The sequence below is a fragment of the Pan paniscus genome, chromosome 3, assembly GCF_029289425.2.
Source record: "Pan paniscus chromosome 3, NHGRI_mPanPan1-v2.0_pri, whole genome shotgun sequence".
Taxonomy (NCBI): Eukaryota; Metazoa; Chordata; class Mammalia; order Primates; family Hominidae; genus Pan; species Pan paniscus.
In genome coordinates, this window is record NC_073252.2 from 73482054 (window position 1) to 73504696 (window position 22643).

General features: G+C 43.2%; 1 protein-coding gene and 1 pseudogene across 4 annotated transcripts in view; one reads left to right on the forward strand and one right to left on the reverse strand.

The window, feature by feature from the left end:
* Positions 1 to 22643, reverse strand: part of CRACD (capping protein inhibiting regulator of actin dynamics) — a 281450-nt gene that overhangs the window by 26953 nt on the left and 231854 nt on the right. For 2 of the 4 annotated variants that reach the window (XM_034958782.4, XM_034958784.3), the window contains exon 4: positions 5269 to 5404. The exons of 1 other annotated variant lie outside the window; for it this stretch is intronic. In XM_034958782.4, the coding sequence (XP_034814673.2) occupies positions 5269 to 5388 (120 nt within the window). In that variant the 5' untranslated portion in view covers positions 5389 to 5404. Of the gene's footprint in view, positions 1 to 2370; positions 2393 to 5268; positions 5405 to 22643 lie in introns of those variants that run through there. One more of the 4 variants, XM_055111521.1, reaches the window with a different exon arrangement.
* On the forward strand, positions 14983 to 15082 carry LOC112439694 (U6 spliceosomal RNA; annotated as a pseudogene).

The following is a 22643-nucleotide window of genomic DNA, read 5'->3' on the forward strand; positions in this document are numbered from 1 at the left end:
TGTATCAACAATTAAGTTTACTGCTCACACCTGTTTGACAATCTCAGGTGTCATGTGAATTGACTATGTGGATAAATGTGTGTTTTTTGTTACTTTAATTCTGCCCACTACTCAGGCATTGTCATGAGAGGAACTATGAAATAAACAATCACTGAAAACCAGACTGTTAAGATAAGCCAGACTTTAAGTTTTCAGAGAGATACACTACTCCTCCTCCCATCTTTAAAAAATATATATATCCCTAGGTTCCTTCTTTCTTTTTTTTTTTTTTTCCTGCAATGGAGTCTCGCTCTGTCACCCAGTCTGGAGTGCCAATGGCACGATCTCGGCTCACTGCAACCTCCGCCTCTGGGGTTCAAGCGATTCTCCTGCCTCAGCCTCCCGAGTACTGGGATTACAGGCACATGCCTGCACGTCCTGCTAATTTTTGTATTTTTAGTAGAGATGGGGTTTCACCATGCTGGCCAGGCTGGTCTTGAACTCCTGGCCTCAAGTGATCCACCCACCTCGACCTCCCAGAGTGCTGGAATTATAGGCATGAGCCACCACACCCAGCTTCCAGACTCCTTCTTTATACACACGGGAAGTATAAACAGAAGGGAGAGTGGAAATCTGTGCCTCAACTGACGCTCCATGTTGCTGGTGGCCATGAATGGAGTTACTGTTGAGACTGGAATGTGAGCTACAAGGAACTATATTTTATTCATTCAAATTGGACCATTTTGTTGTAATGTGGAATGCTGGAGAATGACATTACAGGAATGCATATCCATATTTATAAGGCTTATTCCTACAATGTGGAAATGCCGAGCACACCATATTCTGCAGCTCTCTGCCAGTGTCTAGATTTTCCTATCCTTCAGACTATGTCTAAAGAGCAAAGCAGAAAAAAATAAATAAATAAAGTTGCTGTCTTTTTGAGCAAACTACAGGTATCTCCATAGTTAAAACGAATAATAAAAAAAAAAAGAAAAAGCATACGGAATTAAAGACATCCTGCTCTAGGAAGAAGTGGCTAAGAGCGGGTGTTTATTCTTTGTGTCCTTGACAGCTGCAGTAAGGTGTCAAAATCCCCGAATGTATGACTTTGGTATTTGTAAATGAAATCCAGCTCGGTGGGAGATACAAGCCACTCAGGATGGCGGTGTTCCCTCCTACACCAGATAATCCATGGTACAAACAGACTAAGCATTTCCTGACAAAGGTGTGGTATAATCCTAACAATTACCTGCAGCCTCAGACTGTGGTACCCCTGAGTTTTATCACCAGTTGGTACATACCTCACAGCCCGGTCTGATCTTACACAAACAGGCACCCTCCCTGATCCGTGCTGGTGGGCAGCTGTAGGGAATGTCAAGGTCATTGTAGCTGAAATGCAACGAAGTGCGAAGCTTCTGAAGCCACTCCGTGCTACAGCAGGTCAATAGTGATTGTATAGAGATCGCAGATCTTAAGAGCAGGAGGGGCCCTGAGATCACCCCTTGTGTGCATGCCCCTTAGTTTTCAGGAGGAGAAAGTGCCAGAGAGGTTGAACGACTTCACCCAAAGCCATACAGCCAGGTGGGGCTGGCTTTATATTTCACTGCATTCTGTCACTCATTCAAATGGTATTCACACTATTGGCCACAGAGCGACTCTGTTATGTACAGAGTCCTCACAAAGGACACCACTGTTGGTTTTGTCCCTATAACTGCCCCATATATTAAAATTTGTTTTCACTCTGCACGTGCACTATTTTTATCTTTAGAAAAAAATGGTGATTTTTCTTTTAAATAGTGATTTTTTTCTTTTAAATCTGCCACAGAAATTGTGGCAGATGGTAGATTCACATTACTCAGGAAAGGGGAGGCTGGTTTTTGCTGTATTGAGTTCTTCTGTACTCCGTGGAGAGATCCCAACCTGCAAACTAAGACAGTTCTCGGTGAGCCCACCATGTGCAGGCACTAGAGGGCAACCTTTCCAAATGCAGGCATTACAGACAGACACCCTTCCGTGGGTCTCTAGGAACTCGAAGGGCTGGGAAGTTTCTTAAGCCACAGAGAAAAAAGGCACTCCAGTAGACATCTCATCTCAGAAGAATGTCTTAATAATGGTGGCTAATCAGCTTGCCAGGACATACACTGTCAAATAGGTGTTTTCCATTACTTCTCTCTTTTTAAAAATAAACATACACACATACACAAAGACAATTCCAGACATAAAAACATACATGCCTCAGACACAACTAAATTCTCTCATTCCATGCTGGCATCTACAAGGGGGCGGTCTCTTAGGCTGCTTACTAAGCATCAATACCAGCATCACGTTGTCATGGAAAAATGCAAAGCATTCATGCAAGTTAATAAAGTTACTATCACTTCTACGACTTACCAGGAACATACTGCTTAGTCGACTGAAAAATAAAGCACAGTCTTTTTGGGGATGATTCAGTTATATCTCAAGTCACGCCAAAAAAATCACATTTTCTATGATAATGGTCCCCATTTCCCTCCTCAAAGAACGAACAAAGCCTTTTATGTTTTCAAAAGTATAACTACAGAGCTGAAAGGAAGCTTGTGAATCCATGCAGCAGAAGCAAAACTAGGCAGACTTCGTCTGAATAGATATTGTCAAAATGAGCACACACAAATTAAACAGTTATTCTGCTTTACTCACATTTTTCTTCCTGTGTTTATGCAATTGTCACTTCGGGGAAGTTAGTCATTTTACATTTTATTAATTATGACATCAGGTTATTTAAAATCACGCCTTACTGTTAACAGAAATATTTTTATTGGGTTTCTATCTTTCCAATACTGCAGAATTATATAGTATACTTTTTTACAACACTAAATCCACTTCTTGGCGTGGCAGTGGCATGTGGTGTGATGTGACAGAGCAGGTATCATTGAAGACAAGAGATTTTTATCTGATTTTTTAAAAACTCCTAAAAAGCTCTCATAAAATACAGCTGTTTTGTGAACTGAAATCTGTAAGTCATTCCTCTTAGAAAGGGGATCCAATGAACCGGAAGTTCACAACTTCTTAGGAATAATATTGCAAGAATCAAAAGACTTGAAGAAGGAAAGGTAAGGAGGAAGGGGGTCAAGGTTTTCTTTGGCCATCACCATATTTCCCTCTTCTTCAACCTATAAGAAGTCACAGCTTGCTTTTTCTATAAAAAGTGTTAGAGCACAGCCAGCTAGAACCAAGAATGGAAGCCAGTTAGGAAATGCTAAGATTTGAAGGACATGTCTGGGGTTGGCCCTGAGGGCAGGACTATGGCTTTGGGCAGCGGTGGCAGCAGGCATCAAGATCTAGGCAAGTTGGGTGTCGTTCCAAGGTCTCTTGGCTACTTCCCTGTCTGCCACGTGCTACATTTAGCTGGGTGTTATGTGGAATATGTGACCAGACACAATTTCCACAAAATATCACAAAATACACAGCCTACGCTCCATAGAAACAAGAACACCTCAGAAATAATTTTTTTTTTTTTTTGAGAGGAAATCTCTCTCTGTCGCCAGGCTGGAGTGCAGTGGTGCAATCCTGGCTCACTGCAACCTCCACCTCCTGGGTTCAAGTGATTCTCCTGCCTCAGCCTCCTGAGTAGCTGGGACTACAGGCACCTGCCACCACGCCCAGCTAATTTTTTGTATTTTTAGTAGAGACGGGGTTTCACTGTGTTAGCCAGGATGGTCTCGATCTCCTGCTGATCTCTACTGAGTACAGTGCTTCAGCATATCAGTAGCTACTGAGGGCAGTTGTTCTCTTTTCCTTTTTTTTTTTTTTTTTGCTCATTTATTGATTCATTCATTTAATCCATTGTTGTAGACTTACAGACAGGTGGAAACCAGCAGACCAGAGCCCTCTGTTCATAACCTGGAGACCCTCCAAGCAGCTAGCTGGAGAGCCTCAGAGAAGTGCTTGCTTGGGCATTTCTCTTGGGTAAGCGAATTTTTTTTTTTTTTGGACAAGCTCTCACTCTATCACCCAGGATGGCATGCAGTGGTGCAATCTCAGTTCACTGCAACCTCTGCTTCCTGGGCTCAAGCCATCCTCCCACCTCAGCCTCCTGAGAAGCTGGGACTACAGGCATGCACAACCATGCCCGGCTAACTTTTGTATTTTTGGTAGAGATGGGGTTTCACCATGTTGCCCAGGCTAGTCTCAAACTCCTGAGCTCAAGCAGTCCACCCACCTCGGCCTCCCAAAGTGCTGGAATTATAGGAGTGAGCCACTGTGCCTGGCCAGGTGAGAGAATTCTATCTGCCAAGCAACTAGGCAGACCTCATAGTCAGGCTCTAAGTGCCTCTGCTCTTCTTGCTTTTCCTGTATTATCTGTCATTTCAATCATATTTAGTGAATAATTATTTATTATATTTTCATTGTTAGGGAGGTACCACCCGAGTAGATTTTAGGTAGGAAAACTGCCCCACTCTGCAGAGTGAACTGGAAGTGGCTTAAGAGCTTTGTGATTTTTTTCTGAGACAAGGTGGCTTAGGGTGGTGAGATTTACAAATACAACAGAAAAATAGAGTCGTATCATTCACTGTCCAATTACAGAGACTCGGAAAGTGGATATGTGTTGTGCACACGCTCAGTCAACAGTCAGCACTGATTCAGGGATTATGGGCAATGCTTAACGGTTAGGAACTCTTCCTCTCATCCAAGTCCTATAGCTTTTTGTTGTTGTTGTTGTTGTTGGGGAGAGAGTCTTGCTCTGTCACCCAGGCTGGAGTGCAGTGGCATGATCTCGGCTCACTGCAACCTCTGCCTCCCGGATTCAAGTGATTCTCCTGCCTCACCCTCCCTTGTAGCTGGGATTACAGGTGTGTGCCACCACATCCAGCTAATTTTTGCATTTTTAGTAGAGACAGTGTTTCACCATGTTGCCCAGGCTGCTTTTGAATTCCTGGCCTCAAGTGATCCACCCGACTCGGCCTCCCAAAGTGCTGGGATTACAGGCCTGAGCCACCGCGCCTGGCCCCAAGTCCTGCAGCTTCTCTTGGGTACGTGTTTTCATGTCCAGTAAAATATGAGGGAACAATTTGAAAGAAAAGGAGAGGGTGTGTCATGCAGATGGCTGCAATGGTGATAGTGTAGCTCTTGAAGGTAGGCAGGAGGTTTCCAGAGAATACAGTTGAATTCAAGAAAGCAATAATTCTTACCAGGAGTGACCTCTGGACCTCCCAATCCATTACTCAAGGCCAAGCTCGGGACCTTTTCCCACTTCCCTTCATAACTGGGCCCCTCCTATGGCTCGTACCTTCCACTCTCAAGCTGTCTTACCTGAAGAGTTTTGACTTTGCCCAGGATGTTGTCCTGTGACATTGCTTGAACTGTCTGCTCACTTTCTGCTCCCCCATCAGGGATAAAAATACTGTCATGGGAAAATGCCCGGGTTCCCATAGAATAGTTGAAGGACCTGGAATGTAAATCATGTGCTTCATTTTATTAGGATAAAATTTCTTTTGGCAATTCAGTTTTCCATTATTCCTGATTGGAGGGACTCCACCCACATTCCCAGTCTCATTCGGCAAGCACTTTCAGCATTGTGTGCCTGTCTGCTGGGGGTCAGCCAAGGAGCTGGGTAGACAAAAGGGTCCCCATCTCTTACATAGCCCTGGTTCAGAGCCATTCACCGTGAGAACACAAAGACAGTTACTTATTTGTATAGGATCCAAGACAGAAGGCACTGCAGAACTTTTAATTGGAAGAGCCTTTCTCCAGCTGAGCTGTCACTATCAGTTTTGTCCCAGTAAGTCTTGCCAACCAGAATTTATTAAGTAACATGCAAATCTAGAAGTAAGAGGCAAGGATTTCTTTCTTTCAGATGACAACCAAACTGGAAGAAAGATGTACACATCCCAAACAAAGACTTTGGAAGAGGACTAGAGAATTGTTGATAGAGACAATAAATGCTTTAGCAATTTTGGGAAAATGGGAGACATTTGTGTTAGGGCCATTCTGACAGGCTTTGCATATATGGAACACCTTAGAGGTGGCTGGTATCCAACAAAAACTTTTTAAATTTTTATTTTTATTTATTTATATTTTTTACAGACAAGGTTTTATTCTGTTGCCCAGGCTGGAGTGCAGTGGTGTGATCATGGCTCAATGTAGCCTCAAACTCCTGGGCTCAAGGGATCCTGCAGAGTAGCTAGGAATACAGACATCTGCTCCCACATCCAGCTAATTTATATTATTTTTTGTAGGGATGGGGTCTTGCTATGTTACCCAGGCTGGTTTTGAACTCCTGGCTTCCTCACAAAGCATTGGCATTACAGGCATGAGCCACTAAGCCCAGCTAAAACACTTTTTTTAGTTGAAGGGCTGGACTTGGAGGAAGTCTGGACTTCTACCAGACAATGAGGTATAAGCCGTGTGAAATGCACAAAGACAGCCAGGCACGGTGGCTCATGCCAAGCCCAGCACTTTGGGAGGCAGAGGCAGGCAGATCACCTGAGGTCTGGAGTTCGAGACCAGCCTGGGCAATATGGTGAAACCCCATCTCTACTAAAAATACCAAAAAAACAAAAACAAAAACAAAAAAATAAGCCGAGCATGATGGCTGGCGCCTATAATCCCAGCTACTTGGGAGACTCAGATGGGAGAATCGCTTGAACCCGGGAGGCGGAGATTGCAGTGAGCCAAGATTGCGCCACTGCACTCCAGCCGAGGTGAGACAGAGCGAGACTCAGTCTCAAAAAAAAAAACAACAAAAAAGAAATGCACAAAGAGGAAGCAGCAGAAGTAAGAAAGTAAGATAGCAGTAAGGAAGCAAACTGTTCCTTACTTGATCTTGGAAACTAACTTATCTCTGGGAAAGAGTACACACTGAGGCTGCCAGCTCCTCACAGGGGCAGGAAGAGCAGCAAGGCATGCACATTGCCACAATGCCAGGCAACACAGGCAGCACTTGGAGGGGAGAGAGAGCACAACCTCCTCCTTCCCCTCCCCAGAAAGGGGCCCCTACTGGGGTTTTCTCAGTGACCAAGTGCATGAAAGAATAGCCAGCGCTGGGGGCAGGTGTTCCCAGGCAGTGCCTCCGAACTGAATTACAGAATGCAGTGGGCAAGGTCCTGGGGCAGCTGTACTTGTTATCTGCCCAAGTCTAGACCCAGTTGGGAAGACTAATTACCAAATTTTATCATCTAGTTTGCTAAATTACAGGCAGCATGGTGTAAAAGTGTGCGAGGTTTACAAACGAAAGACTTGGATGTGAGCCTCCTGGCTATGTGATCTTAGGCAATAATAATAATTATTATAAACATCAACCCTTACTTTGATTTAAAAAAAAAAACTGTGTGGAGTTTTACTTTCATTATCTCATTTAATCCCCATCATCACCATCTTGTGACAGATGAAACTCAGAGAGTAAATAACTTATATAAAGACATCCAAATTGAAGGAGTAGACTGAGAAACTGAACTCAGATCTGCTGAGAATAATCTCATGCCAGCCAGCTGCCATATTTTAAAGTGGTAGAAGGTCATATAGTATTGCCACCATGAGTGACACAGGGTATGGGAGAGGAAGACGGTGCAGATGCCATGGGGCCTGGACTATGAGAGGGTTGAAGACACTAAATAGCTAGAATAAGGCATACGTCTTCAGCTAAATAACCCAGGGCACCATACAGCAGCAATTCCCTTTATGGAATATGAGGCACTCTTTTAGGAAACATGCAGGGAGATTAATATGTTATGATCTCCCTGTCCTCAAAGAACCTGGGACCTATGTCACAAACTGAGCTTCCAAGTTCACCTAAAAATGTTATGAAATAAACTTTTCATTTGAAGTTGTGGAATCGAACTTCTGAATATTCTCTGTCTAAACTTCTTTTTCAGATCCCTGGTTATGACTCAGTTGAGACAAGGGGTAAATGACTTCATTTCTACATTGTATTTTTGCAAAGGGCATATATATATGTTTACTAATTTCTCGCAGTTGTGTGTACAGAATACACCAGTGCTAGGCTAAGTTCCATTCCAGTTTCTAAGTCAACCTTGACTGCGTCATGAAGTCTATCCCCCTGATTTATTTTTCCACATAGGCTAAGAATTGGCACTCTCCTGCTCTTTGGTGTTGAACTCCAAACATTCCTGTTGCCGGCAAAGATCTGATGTCCATTCATTACTCACTTCCAGATGATCATATTGAAAAATAGAGAAAATGAAAAGTAATAATAGCAGTAGTAGTAATTATAATAGTGGTGGTCACAGTGGTAACATTTATCCTAGCTAAATTTTATTGGACACTTGTGATGTATCTTGCATATATGCTAACCTCTTTAACATAATATCAGAATCTTTTTGATATATAATATTTAAAACTTATGTGGTAGGCACTGTTAGTAAGGCTGTTTTATGGACAAGGAAACTAAGGTTTGAAGACAATGAGCAATTTGCTATAAATTAAGTAACTGTCTATATTATAATTTTTTCTGGCCTCTGTTCCACTGGTCTACTTGTCTGTTTTTTGTTGTTGTTGTTTTGTTTTTACTTTTTTTACTTACCTGTTTTTATACCAATAACACACTATCTTAATTGCTGTAGCTTTTTAAGGAGTCTTGATATCTAGTAGTTTAAGTTTTTCAGCTCTGGTTTTCTGGGTTTTTTTCTTTCTTTCTTTTCTTTTCTTTTTTTTTCTTTTTTTTTTTTTTTTTTTTTTGAGACAAGGTCTTGCTCTGCTACCCAGGCTGGAGTGCAGTGGCATGATCTCGGCTTAGTGTAAACTCCACCTTCTGGGTTCAAGCAATTCTCCTGCCTCAGCCTCCCAAGTAGCTCGGATTACAGGTGCCCACCACCACGCCTGGTTAATTTTTGTATTTTTGGTAGAGACGGGGTTTTGCCATGCTGGCCAGGCTGGTATCGAACTCCTGGCCTCAAGTGATCAGCCCACCTTGGCCTCCCAAAGTACTGGGATTACAGGCGTGAGCCGCCACACCTGGCTTCTACATAAATTTATACATATACACATACATGAATATACTATTGAGATTGCTTTTAGATGGCATTAAATCTATAAATTTTTAAACTGATGTTTTTACAATACTGAATCTTTTAATCCATGAATATGGGCTGACTCCTCATGTATTTATATCATCTTTAATTTCTCTTAACAAATGTGTTGAAGTTTTCTGTATAGAGGTCTTGTACATATTTTGATAGGTTTATTCTTATATATTTGGTGTTTCTGAATTTATTGTAAATGGTATAGACTAAAAATTCTATTTTCTAATTTTTTAATTAATGGATATAAAATGTAACTTATTTTTATATATTGATCTTATAACCAGAGACTTTGCTAAGTTTATTTATCAATTATAATGACATGACTGCTGATTCTTTTTTTTTTTTTTTTAAGACAGGGTCTCAGTCACCAAGGCTGGAGTGCAGTGGCTAAAGCATAGCTGCTGGGCAACCTTGAACTCCTGGATTTAGGGGATCCTCCTGCCTCAGTCTCCCAAGTAGCTGGGACTACAGGCTCATGCCAGCATACCTGGCTACTTTTAAAATTTTTTGTAGAGATGAGTTCTTGCCATCTTTCCTAGTCTGGTCTGGAACTCCTGCCTCAAGCAATCCTCCCACCTTAGCCTCCCAAAGTGCTGGAATTACAGGCATAAGCCACCACACCTGAAGCATAGAATTTTTGTAGATAAGCTTGTATTACTGCATCTTTGAAAAGACACATGATCTACTGATATGGTTTGGATCTGTGTCCCCGACAAATCTCATGTCAAATTGTAGTCTCCAATGGTGGGAGGTGGCTGGATCATGGAGATGGATTTCTCATGAACGGTTCAGCATAATCCCCTTGGTGCTATTTTCATGGTAGTGAGTGAGTTCTTGCACGATCCTGTTGTTTAAAAGCATGCAGCACCTCCTGCCTTGCTCTCTCTTGCTCCTGCTCCTGCCATGTGAAACACCCCACTCCCTCTTTGCCTTCTGCCATGATTGGAAGCTTCTTGAGGCCTCCTTAGAAGTGGAAGCCACTATGCTTCCTGTACAGCATGCAGGATCACGGCCAATTACACCTCTTTTCTTTATAAATTACCCAGTCTCAGGTATTTCTTCAGAGCAGTGCAAGAGCACACTAATACAGCTATCTTTCATTTATAGCTGATTTTAAAGTTAGCCTCTTTATCTTTGTTTTTTAGCAGTTTTACTCTGGTGTAGCAGGGTGTGAGCTTCTTTTAATTTATTCAGCTTGGGTTACACAGTGCTTCTTAAATCTGTAGCTTGATGTCTTTCATCAGCTTTGGAAAATTCTCAGCCTTTATCTCTTAAATACTGTTGTGCCCCATTTTTCCTCTAATCTCTCTCTGATCCTCCCATGTTAAACCCTTTTAACTACAAGCCACATAACTTTTATTCTCATTATTATAGCTACCATTCTTTTTACTCAATATGATTCAGACTGGATATTTCTATGGACCTGCTTCCAGTTCACTAATTTTCTCTTTAAGTCCAATCTGCTGTTAAAACCCATCTGTTGAGTTCTTAATTTCAGAAGTATATTTTAGATCTCAAATTTCCACTTAATTGTTTAATAAATTTAAGTTCTCTGCTGAAATTCTCCATCTTGTAAACTATATTCTTGAATATATTAATCACAATTATTTGAAAGTCTATCTGAAACTCCAACATCTAGGTCACCTTTAGGTCTATGTCTATTATCTTGTTTTTCTTGTGGTCTGTTTCTTAGATGCCTGGTAATTTTTAATTAGACTTCACACATCATGCCTCAAAAATTTTAGAGGTGGCCAGTCGCGGTGGCTCACGCCTGTAATCCCAGCACTTTGGGAGGCCGAGGCAGGTGGATCACGAGGTCAGGAGATGGAGACCATCCTGGTTAACATGGTGAAACCCTGTCTCTACTAAAAATACAAAAAATTAGCTGGGTGCGGTGGCGGGTGCCTGTAGTCCCAGCTACTCGGGAGGCTGAGGCAGGAGAATGGCGTGAACCCAGGAGGTGGAGGTTGCAGTGAGCCGAGACTGTGCCACTGCACTCCAGCCTGGGCGACAGAGCAAGACTCTGTCTCAAAAAAAAAAAAAAATTTAGAGGCTGGGTTCTCTCCTTCCAGATAGGACTCACCTGATCTTCTTGAAGGCTGCAAACAGCAAAGAAGCACATCACTTCAATCCAATCAAAGACTGAGCTAATTCATGGCTGGTTAGAAATCTTTGTAAGGCTCAGACTACTTCTGTTTTGCCTCCACTTCTAGGGTGTGGTCCTCCCAGAGCCTCAGCTGAGAGCCTGGGTTATTTCCTAAGGTCCCCCTCCTTGGCATATCTGAGTGTAAACTGTTAGAAGCAGCCAGGCCACATCTTAAATGCTTTGCTGCTTAAAAATTTCTTTCAACAGATACCCTAAGTCACCACTCTTGAGTTCAAACTACCACAGATCCCTAGGGAACGAACACAATGCAGCCAATTTATTTGCTACAGTACAACAAAGGAGACCTTGGCTCCAGTTCTCAGTAAGTTCCTTATTTCCATCTGAGAGCGCATCAGCCTGGCCTTCACTGTCCATATAACTATCAGCATTTTTAGTCACAAGTATTTAACCAGTCTCTAAGAAATTCCAAACTTTCCCTCATCTTGTCTTCTCCTGAGCCCTCCAAACTCTTCCAACCTTTGCCTGTTACCCAGTTCCAAGGCTGCTTTGACATTTTCAGGTATCTTTATAGCAATGCCCCATTCTTTGGTACCAGTTTTCTATATTAGGTCATTTTTGTGTTACTGCATAGAAATATCTGAGGCTGGGTAATTTATAAAGAAAAGAGGTTTAACTGGCTTATGGTTCTGCAGGCTATATAAGCATGGCACCAATTATCTGCTTGGCTTCTGGCGAGGGTTTCAAGAAGCTTACAATCATGGTAGAAGGCAAAATGGGGGCAGGTACGTCAGTCATGTGGTGAGAGCAGGAGAAAGAGGGCAGCATTTGTATAATATTAAATCTAATATTAAATCTTTGGTGAGCATGGTTACCAGTTCCAGCTCCAAACAACTCTACAATGTAGATTATTTCCTGTTCTCTGAAGGGGAAGCTGAGGTGGGTAAAAATATTGCCCAAAGTTCCAAAATTTGAGGCAGGGTTGGAATTGAAACTGAATAGCCTTTGCGTGGAGATCTCAGCTTGAAACCATGTTCTAATGAACACAGAGCTTGGTGGAACCATGGTCCTTAACCAGCTGGGAAGTGCAAATTACATGATTGGGAGGTGGAGAGGCAATTTACCACAAATTGTACCTTAGCAGAGTTCGTCCGGACTTCTTTATTCTTGACATTTAAAGATCTTTCACAGTTGATTGTGAAGCAGGCCAACTCCACCTCTCCCTGCTTCCTTTTAAGAGGGAACCAAGAGAGAGGGGCCTTTCAGCTTCAATGCTGCAACTTTCCCTCACTCTCTCTCTGCTCAAATGATAGAAAACGGACTTGCCAGGTGGGAACCTTCTCTTCTGCTACTGAGAACCAGAGCAGCCTCTTGCTTGTGAGAAGAGCTGTATAAAGACCTCTAAAATCCCACAGATTTTAAACCTTCAACTGGAGGATTGTCAATATAGTCATTTAACAATCATTTTAATTTAAACAAGATTTGAAGTCAAATGCAAAGCACACATGGTAAAAGCCAACTCTACAAAGAGAGGAAGAAAGGCCCACTTGGGAAGTTCAGAACAGCACTGGTATCTGAGCAACAGTTTTCATAGTTTTCATAAGCCTAGAAAAGAATCACAGCCCCGACTTACAGAGGCCAGAAAAATAGTCCCTTTGGATTGGAGGTCCCAAGAGCAGAAGTTCCTGGGGCTTTAGAAGGCAGTCAGCTCTCCTATGTACATGTACAAAGGAGCATGGCTGAGATGTTTTAACTGTCATTTCTACATTTCTGTCCTGATTTGCTGTTGTCATTGATATTATTTTTATTGACAGACAGGTTGGGCTTTGAAACATTTCATCAGGCATTTCTAATCAGCCCAAAGATACCAGCTTTTGGACTTGCCCCTCTACTTTTCACTGCCTCCTGCAGTTATCTTTCCAAAGACATTGATGGGAGAACAGCCTGAGGTTGCTCTTCTGGCTTTACCTTTAATAACTGCCTCACTCCAATACTCTCTTCTTCTCCTCATGTGTCTCCAGCTACAGTGGAGTGACTTTCCCACTGTTTCTGCATACTTAACATGAATTCATCAATTTTCCCACAGAACTCCTATCTTTTCTATTTCTTTGTTACTCTCATCCCCCGGACTCTGTGCTATATTATTTTGTAAGTGAGGTAAAGTCCAGATTAGGAGGAAGATACAATGCAAAAACCTTAACAGATAACATCGCCTGTGCTTTCACTTTCAGAAATCCTTCAAAGACAATGTAAAAATTCATGCAGAAGACTGGAAATCCTGAGCTCACAGACCTATTCTGAGCCTGCATTCCACTCTGCCTGACAATATTTCTCTGCACCTATGCCTGGAGGCCTGGAGCGCTGCTCTTCACATCTCTAGTGAGTCTCTATGAGTAAACTGGAAGCAGCAAAAGGCAGTGTACTGTATCAGCGATGACAGGGACAGCCCTCACACAGCCAACAGCCACTGCAGAAAGGGCCCCTCTGTGCTCATGGAGTCCAAGACCCAAGTCTTTATGGATGGAGAAGCTGAGGCCCAGCAAACTGAAGAGAGAGACCCAATCAAAACAGAAACCAGAACTCAGGCTCCTGGCTCCTATTGACACAGCTTAATACAGTGTTTATAGATGTTTGGATTTCTTAGAGAAAACGACATTATATGAATGGTGGCTGCCAGATCATGACAAGAAAGGAGCATTAAGAGGGTTCCAGTTCACCCACGATTGCAAATGTTATACAAAAGAGGATATACCAGTTTTACTTTGTTTTTTTTTTTTTGAGACAGAGTCTCATTCTGTTGCCCAGGCATTCTGTTGCCCAGGCATTCTGCTGCAGTGGTCTCTCTGCTCACTGCAGCTTCGAACTCTCCAGGCTCAAGGGATCCTCCCACCTCAGCCTCCCAAGTAGCTGGAAATACAGGCGTGCACCACCGTGCCTGGCTAAGTTTTTATTTTTTTCATAAAGATGGGATCTTGCCATGTTGCCCAGGCTGGTCTCAAACTCCTGGGCTCAAGTGATCCTCCTGCTTTGGCCTCCCAAAGTGCTGGGATTACAGGTGTGAACCGCCATGCCCAGCCCAGTTTTAATTCTTAAACACAAAATCTGTCATTACCAAGTGGGATCCCAGCAGCCATAAATTTTTTCATATTTGTATAATATTGATCAAGATTTTATCACGATAAAATGTATGTAACATAAAATTTAGTATTTTAACATTTTTTAAGTACACAGTTCAGTGGCATTAAATACACTCATATTACAATGAAACCATCAGCACTATCAACTTTTAGAACTTTATCATCATCCTAAACTTCATATCCATGCAACAATAACTCCCCATTCTCCCCTCTCCGCAGTCCCTGGTAACTACTATTGTACTTTCTGTCTCTATGAATTTTACTATTTCAGGTACTTCCTTTAAATGGAATAATATAATATCTGTCCTTTTGTGCCTGGCTTATTTCACTTAGCATAATGTTTTGAAAGTTCATCCACATTGTAGCATGTGTCAGAATTTCCTTCCTTTTTAAGAATGAATAATTCCATTGTATGTACATATCACGTTTATACATTCATCCATCAATGGGCATTTGGGTTGTTTCTCCTTTTTGGCTATTGTAAGTAGCACTGCAATGAACATAGGTGTGCTGATGAAGATTTTAAAAATACAGGAATGCAGCCTTATGACTCATATCTATGTGTAGACACGGCTGAAAAAGTAAATAGGTGTGCCGTAAGTCCCCATTCCACATAGAAGATCTACATCATCTTGATCTCCTCCACCCAAATTAAACAGTCAATATCTGTAAAGATCAGTAGCGATCTCATAAGACCAAAGAAGTAAAAGAAAGAGGAGAAGGAAGAGGAAGAGGAAGAGTAGGAGCACTTCAGCAGCACATACACTACAACTGGAACGATATGGAGATTATCATGGTCCCTGTGCGAGGATGACATGCAATTAAGTGAATTAATGCAGAAACAGAAAACTAAATATCGCATGTTCTCACTTATAAGTGGGAGCCAAGTCTTGGGAACACACAGACATAAAGATGGGAACAACAGACATTAGGGACTCCAACAGGAGAGAGGGAGGGAGCGGGGGGCAAGAGCTGATACATTTCCTATTGGGTACTTTCTTCACTATCTGGGTGACAGGATTAAACGAAGCATCACGTAATATACCCTTGTAACAAACCTATACATGTACTCTCTGAATCTGAAATAAAAATGGAATTTTTAAAAAAAAGAAGAGTAGGAGGAGAAAGGTAAGAAGAAGAGGACGAAATTAAGAAAAGAAGAAGAAAAAAGGAGAACAAGAGGAAAAATCCTTGACATTTGCCTAAAATCATGGGAAATTTTGAGGTCAGTTCTCGAAAACCTGATCCTGGTACCTGATGCACAGAACAATAGCCCATAGGGTTCCATCCATGCCACTCCTACCCAAGAAGGTTCAAATACCATGAACCCACTCCAGGAACCATTAGCTACAGACTAGAGGCTTTGAATATGCTTAGTCAATTCTAAGGGAAGATGCGTTTAGCACTAAGAAAAACTCACAGAGGTTTACAGGGTCCTGTTCTACCTACATCTTAAAACATTTAAGCCCTTTGATCTAACTCATTATGGGTTTAGAAAGACAGCAGGACACACACATTGGTATTTCTCCTTTACTCCACCTCCTCTTTCCTTTCCTTTACCCAGAGTCAGATGAATTAACTCCAAGATTTTACCCAGAGGCTCCAAACGATGACTTTAGGGCCAGGCACGGTGGCTAATGGCTATAATCCCAACGCTTTGAGCACGGAGAATAGTTTGAACCCAGGAGTTCAAGATCAGCCTGGGAACCATAGCAAGAGCCCATCTCTACAAAAAATAATAAAAAATTAGCCAGGTTCGCCGGGCACAGTGGCTCTTGCCTGTAATCTCAGCACTGTGGGAGGCCGAGGTGGGCAGATCGCCTGAGGTCAGGAGTTCAACACCAGCCTGGCCAACATGGTGAAACCCCCTCTACTAAAAATATAAAAATTAGCCAAGCATGGTGGTTCACGCCTGTAATCCCAGCTACTCAGGAGGCTGAGACAGAAGAATTGCTTGAACCTGGGAGACAGAGGTTGCAGTGAGCCAAAATCATGCCACTGCACTCCAGCCTGGGTGACAGAGACTCTGTATCAAAAAAAAAAAAAAAAAACAAATTAGCCAAGTATAGTGCTGCACATTTGTAGTCCCTGCTACTCAGGAGGCTGAAGCGGGCAGATTGCTTGAGCCCAGGAATTCGAGGCTGCAGTGAGTTATGATCACGTCACCATACTCCAGCCTAGGTGACAGAGGCCTTGCCTCTAAAAATAAAAGGGAATAAAAGACTGTTATAGAATAAATAACATAGTACTGTCAGGCTCACTTTGGCAGCAAATACATCAAAATACAGGGCGTTTTGAAGGGCTTGTTTCTGTGCTTAAAGTTGTCAAGAGCTTAGGAAACTCAGCGGAGGCCTGGATGAGTCATTGCAATTTGCTGGAATAGTATATGGATAGGATGATTATGCTAATAAGCATGCCAGCAGCAATGGTTAGGGCTCACACACTGTAACCTTTGCTCAGGTGAAGCTTTTATTTTTATTATTACTTTTTATGTTGAAGCCGTTGCAGACTTTGTTTTCCCGGACCTTTTGAGAGGAAGTCACTGGCATGATGCTCATCACCCTGACCACGGCAGCAGTGGGAGCCAGAGGACTTGCTCTTGAACACACAATAAGATGTTAATGGGAATCTGCAGGAATAAATGCAGGAACCCTGAGAGCAGTCAAAAAATCAATGAGTGTATAATTGTTACTGTTGCCCTGGTTTTACCTCCACTCTATTGCAATATAATTGACATCTGTAAATGATCTCCAAGTTGCATCTTTTCCAATTCAGCTTTCTCTGAAACCCTACGGTAATCTTTTTTTTTTTTTTTTTTTTGAGACAGAGTCTCGCTCTGTTGCCCAGGCTGTAGTGCAGTGGCACGATCTCGGCTCACTGCAAGCTCTGCCTCCCGGGTTCATGCCATTCTCCTGCCTCGGCCTCCCGAGTTTTCTGTGGTTTTTTTTTTTTTCTTTTTTTTTGGAGACAGAATCTCACGCTGTTGCCCAGGCTGGAATACAGTGGCACAATCTCAGCTCACTGCAACTCCCACTTCTGGGGTTCCAGAGATTCTCACGCCTCAGCCTCCCAAGCAGCTGGGATTACAGGCGCGTGCCATCACACTCGTCTAATTTTGGTATTTTTAGTAGAGATGGGGTTTTGCCATGTTGGCCAAGCTGGTCTCAAACTCTTGGCCTCAAGTGATCTGCCCACCTCAGCCTCCCAAAGTGCTGGGATTACAGTCATGAGCCACTGTACCTAGCCCCCTATATTAATCTTAAAGGAGTTAATTTGCCAGCTCAGAAACCACTGGTGTTTTCCCAAGCCAAAATCCTCCCAGATAAAGCTGCAGTGGTTGCTTGGCATTTAAGGCTCTTCATGCCAGAGCCCTAAAGTACTCTGGCTCTATGAAACAGAGGTTGTGTAGTGTAGGGATTACCTCTTACCTCTTAGGGATTAGTTCTTACCTCTGAAACCTAGTTCTACCATTTACCAGCTGTGTGGCTTTCAGCAAGTCTCTAAACCTCCAGGTGCCTCAGTTTCCTTAACTGTTAAATGGGGATAATAATAGGACCTACCTCACAGGGCTTTCATTAGAATTAAATTTATGATATGTAAAACACTAAGAATGGTGTAAGCAGTGCTGGGCACCTATAATCCTAGTGCTTTGGGAGACCAAAGCGGGAGGATGGCTTGAGGTCAGGAGTCTGAGACCAGCCTAGGCAACAACACTACAAGACCCTGTCTCTAAAAATAAAAAATAAAAAATTCATGGGGCGTGGTGGCCCGTGCCTGTTGTCCCAGCTACTCAGGAGGCTCAGGTGGGAGGATTGCTTGAATTCAGGAGTTTGAGGCTGCAGTGAGCTGTGATCCCACCACTGCACTCCGGCCTTTGTGACAGAGCAAGACATTGTCTCTTAAAAAAAAAAGTTATTATCTAATGTCACCCTACTTCAAGCACCCATGAGGCAAACCTGACCTGTCAGTTCCTCAAATACCATCACTGGATTCTATTACCGCATAGGGTCTTCTGCTGCATGGACTGCCCAGTGCCAGTCTCGAAATTCGGTTCTTACCCATTGATGAGGTTTGGATTTGTGTCCCCACCCAAATCTCACGTTGAATTGGAGGGGCGGCCTGGTGGGAGGTGATTGGATCATGGGGGTGGATTTCCTTCATGCTGTTCTTGTGATAGTGAGTGAGTTCTCACAAGATCTGATGGTTAAAAGTGTGTGGCACTTCCCCCTTTGTTCTTTGTCTCTCCTGCTCCACCATGGTAAGACATGCTTGCTTCCCTTTCACCTTCCACCATGACTGTAAGTTTCCTGAGGCCTCCCAACCATGCTTCCTGTTAAGCTTGTGGAACCGTGAGTCAATTAAACCTCTTTTCTTTATAAATTACACAGTCTCTTTATAGCAGTGTGAAAACAAACTAATACACCATCTTTTGAGATCCAGCTCAAACCTTATCAGCCCCACAAACCTTTTCTTGCTCCCTTTTGTCCCTCAGGAATCTCTTTGTATGAATCTCATGCTGTTTGACATTACGGTTACTGTAATCAAGCCTTTAATGAGAGAGAAAATAAAAGTGCTTTGCATGTTGTAAAGTACGACACAGATGTGATTCTTTTTTATTTGTTTTTTGTTTTCGAGACGGAGTCTCACTCTGTAGCCCAGGCTGGAGTGCAGTGGCACCATTTCGGCTCACTGCAACCTCCATCTTCTGGGTTCAAGCAATTCTCCTACTTCAGCCTCCCAAGTAGCTGGGATTACAGGCACCCACCACCACGCCTGGCTAATTTTTGTATTTTTAGTAGAGATGGGGTTTCACCATGTTGGCCAGGCTAGTCTTGAACTCCTAACCTCAGGTGATCCACCTGCCTCGGCCTCCCAAAGTGTTGGGATTACAGGCGTGAGCCACCGTGCCTGGCCAATGTGATTTTACTGACAATAGTGATACCATCTTATCTCCACCCCAGTACTATGTTAGGTCAGGGATCACATCTATTATCTTTGTTTTTCCCACAGTGCTTTCTATTATCAAATTTGTCAGCTTTTTTTTTTTTTTTTACTTTAGGATGGGTTCTTACTATGTTGACCAGGCTGGTCTGAAACTCCTGGGCTCAAGGAATCCTCCCACCTCAGCCTCCCAAAGTGCTGGTATTACAGGTATGAGCCGCTGTGCCCCACCAAACATTTTCAAAGGATAAGAAAATGATTACTACTGTAGGGTGAGTTGGTTTACCAGGTGGGTTTTCTGTAGAGAGATCACAATGGAAAGCGTGATGCAGATGTGTTATGGGAAAACGCAGAATATGTTCAGATCATGGCTGTTTTCCAGGAGGTCACTGCAGAAAGCTCCAAGAAGCCAACGGGTGGCAAGTCAGGAGGCTGTTCAGCCTCTCTCAAGGTTTCTTTTGAGCCTTCTTTTCAACTTAAACCAGGGAGCTGCTCCAGGCTTTGCTTCCCACTTTCTATTTCAAACCTTCTCTCTCACACCTAGTTTTCCTGGTGTCTACATGTGTCAGTTACCAGTCTGATCTGTAGGCAACAGAAACTTTGTTTCACTCTACCTAAAGAAAATGTACTAGAAGTACAGTTGAGGCTCACAGAACAAAAGAAACCAGACTGCAGGCTTGGAAAAACACTGGAGTTAGGTAGGAGAGCTCTAGAGCCTAGGCATCAGGAGCCACAGCCGCCATTAGGCCGCAGAGTGAGCCAGTAACTGCTCCTCCTAGAAGCTGTGTTCCCTACATCTTTGACTCACCTGCCAAGTCAAAGTCCTAGGGGAGAACATGTGATTGGCCAGGCTGGGTTACAGGCTTACACCAGGCTGCAGTGGGAGGGGAAGGGGAAGATCTGATCCTTTTGATTTCTGTCCTAGGAAGCAGGCACTATGTCCTACCAGAGCTACACACAGCAAGGTAAAGACAACTCCCTAAAAGGGAAGGAGCTTTCAGGGAGTCACCTTGACTTGAGAAGGGGAACTTGATGCTAATGGCTAAGTGACCAAAAAAACAGCTACCACACTATGCTTCTAGGTCTGTGTCTGGATTCTCTCTTCTAGTCTAGCCCACCTGGATGGATGACTCACTTGCACAACTCCCTGTATTGTGATTCTACTTCTCCCCAGGAGGCTGCCCTTCTTTCTTGGTGGCATGTGCTGCTGCCTGAGAGCAAAGGTTGTCACACCCCATGGTCCTGGGATGCTGAAACCCAGGCCCAGTGCTCTATGCTCATACCTATCTGGAGGAATGGGAGAGATGAGACAGAGGTGTATGCTGGGTCTGTGACCTGGAGCTCAGCACACTTGAAGGTCAGAGCAAAGAGAGAGGTTGCAAAGGAAAGCAAAACAAACTAAGTTAGCCCTGCAGCCACACTACTCCATCTCTCACACACTAGGCACTTAGTGCTAAGGAGAGCGGAGAGGCGTCAGGAAGAGCTATCTCTATTTTAAGCTCTGTCGTCTGGTGCCACTATCTGCGAAAGATAGCATCTATGCGAAAGGAACAATGAAAAGCAAGAGGCAGTTTGGTAGGCAGAGGCCTTTCTGAGAAAGTTCTCCTCATTCACAATCATACAAGACAGGGACTGCCTTCTTTCTGTCTGTGGTCTTTGTCATCCGCCTATGACACCTGGAACTGTGACAGCCATCTTGTGATGACTATGAGGGAACAAACCTGAGGACAAGAGGCCACTCCCTGAGGATGCCAGAGAAAAAGGGACTCAGATTGGATCCTGGTGATGTTGCTGGGCCATTTCGTCAACCAACCTTGGAACTTGGAAAGTCTTCCAGACTTTCTGGTCCATCAGACAATATACTTCATTCCTGTTGAAGATGCTAGTAGTTCTGATTTCTGTTAAAACTGCAATCATCCTACCTGATACAGCTTTCTAGCCACTCTTCTAAGCACCGGGCACAATCTAAGACCTGCTGACATCATCCAACTGTGGAGTGTGAGCCTACAGAGGGAAATTCTTCCCATCCAAAAAAGGAGAAGGCTTTCTGCAGCTGCACAGTGAATGCATGCCTCAGGCCAGCCCTCCTATTCCTTATCCTTTGTCTTTTTTGGACAAGAATCATGTAATTTGGGACCATAGATATTGGGTAATTACTATGGCAATGATTAGGGATTCACTTCAGGAATAAGGAAATATAATTATAGTCCCATTTCAGCTTGTTTCCATGACAACAGGGGCAATTGCAATTGATCAGCAGTTTTCTTCCTAAACAGATCCGTGAGTCTCATTCAAATGAAATGTTAAAGAGCAATTAAATATCCTCATCAAACAAACTAGAGTTGCTGGAAGAGACTGGAGTCAGATTATCTGACTTAGAGGCTCATCCTGAACTCCTGGTATTCTATCAAAATATACGGTATTTGATAGGCTATAGTGTACCAAATTATCTGTTAATTACAAAAGAAACAGGGTACATCATACAAATTCAAGGAAGAGGAGGAAAGTTTGGAATCTCAAATGGAGAATCTTAGAATTGAAGTCAGAGGGTCATCTACTCCAGTCTGTAAGCTCAGTCCTAAGACACCACCTAAGACAAACGATCTTCTAACTTGCCTCTAAAGCCCACTTCACAGGCTTCCATGCTATTTATTCCACTCCCACGTTTCCCCATGTGGAGAAAGATCTTTCCATAAACCTCTGTAGCTGTCATTTGAATCAATTTTCCTCTGGTTCATGCTCTGGAAATAGTAGTCATCAATATCCTCTTTATCTCAATACTAATATTAACCTGCTTTTTAAAGTGCTTTATTGCAGATAGCGCAATGTCATATGCATTTTTGTCCTCCTAATAATCCTGGGAGATGAAGGGGCTAGCTAGGTTAGGGTCACACAGCTCTCGAGTGAGACACCTGGCTTCCTGAGAGGTCCCTAGCTCCTGTTCTGCTGCATTTACCACATATTGTATCTCTAAGAATCGCTATACCTCAGCAGTCCCCAACCTTTTCAGCACCAGGAACCGGTTTTGTGGAAGATAATTTTTTCATGGACAGGGGGTGGGAAGATGGTTTCAGGATGAAACTGTTCCACCTCAGGTTATCAGGCATTAGATTCTCAGAAAATGCACGCCACCTAGGTCCCTCGCATGCACAGTTCACAATAGGGTTCATGCTCCCATAAGAATCTAATGCAGCTGCTGATCTGATAGGAGGGGGAGCTCAGGCAGTAATGCTCCCTTGCCTGCCACTTACCCCCTGCTGTGCGGCCTGGTTCCTAACAGGCCACAGACCGGTACTGGTTCACCACCTGGGGGTTGGGGACCCCTGCTATAACTGATTCATCAACCTTCTTTTTCTCTAGACATATTCAGCTCAGCTCTGTTGATTTTCCTGCTTAGTACCTAATTTTTATTTAATGGGTTTTGCACCTCTTCACCATTCCCTATTCAATTTCAGCACATCCCAG